The sequence below is a fragment of the Periophthalmus magnuspinnatus genome, chromosome 3 (assembly GCF_009829125.3).
Source record: "Periophthalmus magnuspinnatus isolate fPerMag1 chromosome 3, fPerMag1.2.pri, whole genome shotgun sequence".
NCBI classification, from domain to species: Eukaryota; Metazoa; Chordata; class Actinopteri; order Gobiiformes; family Gobiidae; genus Periophthalmus; species Periophthalmus magnuspinnatus.
The window spans coordinates 29255257-29261256 of NC_047128.1; the positions used below are offsets into that span (position 1 = coordinate 29255257).

General features: G+C 41.9%; 1 protein-coding gene across 2 annotated transcripts in view; it reads left to right on the plus strand.

Annotated features, from left to right (window-relative positions):
* The window catches only part of nfatc3a (nuclear factor of activated T cells 3a), a 32134-nt gene that overhangs the window by 2675 nt on the left and 23459 nt on the right, over window positions 1-6000 (plus strand). Inside the window, exons 1-2 of one of the 2 annotated variants that reach the window (XM_055232557.1) lie at window positions 720-876; window positions 5728-6000. The exon at window positions 5728-6000 is cut by the window's right edge and continues 904 nt beyond it. In XM_055232557.1, the coding sequence (XP_055088532.1) occupies window positions 855-876; window positions 5728-6000 (295 nt within the window). In that variant the 5' untranslated portion in view covers window positions 720-854. Of the gene's footprint in view, window positions 1-719; window positions 877-5727 lie in introns of those variants that run through there. The other variant, XM_033984371.2, reaches the window with a different exon arrangement.

Here is a 6000-nt window from a genome sequence, read left to right on the forward strand (position 1 = left end):
CTGTCTCTCTCTCTCTCTTTCTCTCTCTCTCTGACTTGTTGCTGTGTGGAATGTGGCAGTGGCAGTGGTGGCCTTTACGGACCCAGGAAGATTCATAAGTGACGAGTGTGGCTTTGGGCCAGACGTGCCATGTGGGCTTCAGATGGCAGACACCAGGAATGGGGGGGTGGTCCAACTGTGTCTAACTTGTGCTTACAGGGTTTTCTTCCCTCACCCTTTTTAAAGACTAACTTCTGAAACAATTTCAGCGGTGTCTTCTCAGACAAAAAAAAAAAAAACCTTTATGTGTGGTTTGATATTTCCTGCTACTGTAAGATCATGCCAACACTACATGTTTTCCCTGAACTTGCTCTCGGGACATAAAGTATAGCCACAGTGACATCAGAGAGACTGTTGTGTCTAATGAAATCTCCAGATGCTGCAGTGCCACACGTGTCTGTGTGTGTGTGTGTGTCTGCATGTGTGTGCATGTGTTTGTGTGTGTGTGTCTGCATGTGTGCATGTGTCTGTGTGTGTATGTGTGAGGGCCGCGTGCATCTCAGCCTCTACCTGAGCTCTGTCAGAGGAACTCACTGTGGTCATCTAACAGTGGACTGGACTCTTGTCCTGTCACTGTTGTTGTCATTGCTCTGCTGTCCCAAACCCAGAGCAGGATCCTCTCAATCCTTGTCGTGGGAAAGACTGAAATTACATCGCTCTCATGGTGGACTATTTTGGGCAGTCACACAGCGAGGCAGAGGGCAGACAGCAGGTTCTAGTCGCTCCTTAGAGCCAGAGGACCGCTCTGTTGTGAGCAGGTGGTTAGCAGCAGACAGCTCACACTCTGAAGAGCCCTCACACAGGAGCAGGGCAGAATGCTGTGTACCACGTCGCCAGGTGAGTGTGTGGGCTGGCCCACCTCAGCTGTGCGTGTCCACACTTTACAATATGGCTGAGAGCTGCAACTCATGTCAACAGCTGCCGCTACAGGACGCGCTGTCCCAATACCTGCAGCAGAGACGCTTCTTTATTTGCCTGCCTTATTTTTGATGTTTACTGCTTTCTTTTTCAGTGAATTCAGATTTATTTTATATTGAAAATCTGATGTTTTTGGGAGGTTTGTTCCTATTTTTTAAAGAACTATATTATTAAAATCCCATTGGCCTTTATATCAGGGATAAAACATGGTACCAAACCTTTTTTTCCCAAATACAAAATATTTGATCTCTTTCAGGGACCTTGTTTGCTGTTTACCAGGTTAAACTATGCTACATTTTAATAATAAAACACAAGGAAATCGTGTTAGTGTTTTTAAACTTATTTTCCTTTGGGGCCTTGTACTGGATGGCCCATGGGCCGCTGGTGGGAGAACCTTAATCACTGTCATACTTGATGTTTTGTATTTTGTCATACTGCATGTGTACAGATGTCGAGGGTGGGGGTGGATATCTTTAGTTGTATAGTCGATTAATTGGTCTGTGGTGTCTTTGCTGATCATTTTATTAGTTGACTAATTATTCTTCATCGATTACGGAATCGTAATGGATTTATATGGAAAAGAGCACAAAATAGAAGGCATGGAATGAGCTGGAGAAGATGATGTTTGACTTTATTCTGTCTTTTATCACTACTTGTCTTGTCAGTTCACCTCGGGTCAAATATGTACGTTTTGATAATGGCGCACACCTTTTAGTCGATGCCCAGTTGAAGTCTTTAGTAAACCAAGTTTTTCTGTAGCGGGCTACAGCCTAGTAAAGGGGAGATGGAGTAGAAAGTTAGGCCGGGTGAAGCGGGTCATGGCTGAGATGCACATGTGGGCGACCCTCTGAACCGTGATGAATGAGACGTTTGTTTCCCGGGGTGAGGCAGGAGGAACTATGTGTGGCATCTGTCTAGTTTAAATTTAGTGTAACTAAAGCTACCGCTGGCCGCGCTGTATCAACATGTCAGGAGCAGAAAGCTGTTCAACTCTTGCATCTAGTTTCTTTTTTCCTCTTCTCTATGGTTTGCTTTGAGGTGCAGTGTGCTACACCAGGGATTAGGCTGGCTCAGGTCCCATTTTATTTTAGGCTGTCCCACAAAGCCATATTTCAGTCAGGCCCAGTCATGGCTTCTCTGCTTTTCAACCTTTTGTTTTTCTTCTGTTTTGTTTCTATTTATTCTGACATATTTAAAAATGTGTCAAATGTGTAAAAAAAAAGAAAACAAAAAACAGAAACACCCTTAGAAGATAGGAAGGAGCAATGGTTGGACTATAGCATTAGATACAATATTTATTTTGGTTATTGTAGAAAGTGTAGATAGCCCATGCATATTTTGGGAGGTATTTGGAACCACTTCAAGTCTATTGCTATCATACTACAGTTCATGATTCAGAAGAAACCTATTCATAGGTCACGCAACATGTAATAACATGATGAAGATCCACACAGACAATAATGAGTTTGATCTGTGTGTATTTGATTCAGCTGCTTAGAAGGTACACTGTTTATCTCATAGTGTGATCTCAGCATGGTATCCGTAATTAGTAGGAGCTTAATTTAGCTGTCAGCATATGTTAACATTGGCTTATGCAGACATTGTAAGCCTTAACTGGCATTACCTGACATTGCTTTTTGATGTCATGTTTATTTGTATAAAGGTTGCAATCGTTTTGATCTGTAGTGTGCTATACATAAAACAGAATCAGTTTGAATTTTTCTTTTTGCTTTTATGTTGCTTATTTATTCATCTATTCCTAATATGATTGACACAGGGATGTTGAGACTAAAACATGTATTAATCATTAATAGACTTGGAAAAACCCATCAAGAGGCTTTAGTGCAGCATTTCTGGGCCAATCCGGACAATACGTATGGGACTATGGGCATGTGCGTCACAAACGCTCTTTAGAAAAGAAGGCACAGTGCCAGCTGTCCAGTTCTTGGAAATGAGCTGGCACTGAATTTCAAATGTGGGTACCTCAAAACTCTAGATGTGGAGTGCTAGCAGTTAGTCACCTGGATTTATTGGTGGTGGGATAGTGAGTGCCTTTTATTTCTTTAATGCTATCCTTGCCACTACAAACCTTTTTTATATTAATTTAGCAACTAGCCCCACAAACCCCTTTTGGCCCTATAGTGATACAAAATCACATATTTTTCCATTCCATAATAGTATGTTATTCTCACAGTATGAATTTAATATTCTGCAATCCTTGTGGATTGCAGAGTCTAAACCTTGCAATAAAATTGTCATTGAGTTGCTAAATAACAACAGTAAAAAAAATCAGGAAACACATTTCAAAATGTAAACATATATGGGGATTATGATTTCTATCCAGGTCAAATAGGCTAAAATTAAAACCGTTGTTCATTGACTTGGAAAAGATTATTAGCGCAGAGCTATAACTTGTTTCTATGCCTACTTGCCTTGAAATGTAAAGCAAACATGCAGTAAGTCAGTGATGTTTAGTCTTGTCAAGTGTTTTTGGCACAGTTTGATGTGCAGCAGTGCTGGAGCAGTGAAAGAAGAGCCTGACCTGAACACAAAGCCACCTGTACAGGGGAGGTAACCAGAGCTACTGCTAATCAGCCCTGCTCCTGCACAAAGGGAACCCTGGCTTAGGTTACGGTCCGGCTTCAGACCACATGTGGCTGGAGCTCGTGGGTAACCTGAGACACTCATATTTGTCAGGCTGTGTACAGGTTGTTGCTCACAAAATCAATAGTGCACAAAAAATGACACAATGGACGGAGAAATGCAGAGTCACGTTTATACTAGCATGTTGACAGTAAACCTCATCATCAGTTCTGATGCCAGTTGGTCCATAAGGGCTTGACACTGCATCCGCACTGGCCAGACATCAATGAACGTCACTGAGCTTTGATTCTTAGGACTGTTTTTATGATGAAAATGTGAAATGAGAGTCATGTTACCTTCTATAACATTTAAGTAAAGCATGAAGATGGAAAGCAAGTCATAGCAGCACTAGTTAGCTTGATGACACATATCTTGTGCAGTAAACTTGGCTTTTTTGTAATGTAGGCCTGTGTGTCAGGGCATCACAGAGCAGCCAGAACATAAGCTGTGGTGAGAATTGTGCTGAGCGAGTGTCCACTGTCACTGTCCACATCAGCTCACACACTACGACAGTCTAGTCTTAGACAACACAATGGTCTTTGTGCAACAAGGAGCTTCCCTCAAACCTCCCATTGAAGCAGAGCTATTATTAACTTAGCAAAGCCTCTTAGAGATCTTAATTTAACCAGATTGGATATCTGATGTATGGACAGTCAGTATGTGACACACTGAGCTTTGAGAAACAGGGGACTGGTCATTGATAAAACAACTCCTGTATTGTCTGTGTCTCCTGTGTCAGCTGTAAATCTGTCTTGTGTCCCAGGTGACTGTGCCTGGGTGCTCTGGTGTGTTGTGGTATCACAGGTCAGTGAGAGGGCTTTGGGCCACACCTGCCTGACCTGCATCTTGCCTCTTATACTAGCTCTCAGTGTCGACCTCGACCTAAATATATTTAATCAATGTATCACTGTATATTGTTTCAAAAAAACTTTTAAATGTTTGATTTGAAACCATTTTAACATTTAGTTTGTATTAATCAACAATACTGAGCAATGAGGACATTTAAAATAATTTCTTTAATAAGTATTTGTTTAATAGTTTAGTCACATAACAGGTAAGTGAATTTTGACATTGTTTGTTTTTCCTTCTGGTACTCGTGTCACTGGGATTCTGCTGTCAGAGGATCCGCTGTGGGTCTTGTGACAGACAGGCAGGGCCAGTGCACAGTGGCTATAAATAAAGAGATCTCCACCGCTGTCTCTGTCTGTGGTCATTCAGAAACAGAATATAGGAGATCATACTCCCTCTGCTTAAATATTTGAACTTATTTAGACAATATTACAGTCAATCTAGGATACACCAACTAAATAAAGTTTGAAGACATTCAAAACTGAAAAGATTTTTACAGAGTAATTAAAAGCGCACTTACTAGGTCCAGGAAAACGGGGAAGTAATGCGTAACGATTTCACAACCCCATCCTGTACTGGCTACATTGTGGTTTGAGCTTAACTAAATATATAACAAATGCCTTGTAAGCTCAGTTAGAGGCATTTTAAAATAAATATTAAAGCATTGAGGTCAGTTGTCTTGAATGTCAACAGGTTTTATTCCAATTACACTAAACAAAGTGGACAACAATGGATGACTAGTTCCTGTCTGTGTGAGCAGCAGAGCATGTTGTTCAGTTTATCAATAACTTGTAACACACCACAGTGTGTGTGCGTGTGTGTGTGCGTGCATGCACGTTTGTGTGTGTGTGCGTGCTAGTGGCCTGTGCTGGATGACCTTTAGTATAAATAGGCAGCTGGAGCTGGCTGTGATGACAGCAGACAGCATGCAGCAGAGTGTGTTTTCCTCTGCTCTGTTGCTGAAGTGAAGCAGGCATAATTGTCTGTCAGGTGCCATTACTAAGCAATAATAATTATTATAGGGTCCACGGAGATACACTGATGGTGTTACCTGAGTAATAACCAGGCCTTTGTTGTAAGACAGATAAGGTCTGAAGGTTTATCAGTGGAGGTAATTTCAACTATATGTTGTGTTCCAAACATGTATTTATCTTTATTGATATGTTGATTAATTGTATTTCATCTCATAAATGCAATCAATACTATGCTCAATGTTCAAGGACAGGCCGATAGTACAAAGTGTGACATTGTTCTTTCTTGTACTTGTGTCTGCTCTAGACCTGGAGCCTGATGACAACACTTCCTTCTACGTCCTGAATGTGGAGCAGCCTCAGACGCACGTCTCCAACCATCAGACCATGAACATGGCTCGCCATGGTGTGCAGTCTCACACACAGGTCATCAGTGCGTCTCCGCGCCTTCAGCTGCACAAACAGGGCCCTGGGCACTTTGACTCACACCACAAATATGGCACATCTCCTCTGCTGGCCTCTGCCCCTGTGGAGGCTCCCAAAGCCTTTGAATGTCCCAGCATCCAGATCACCTCCATCT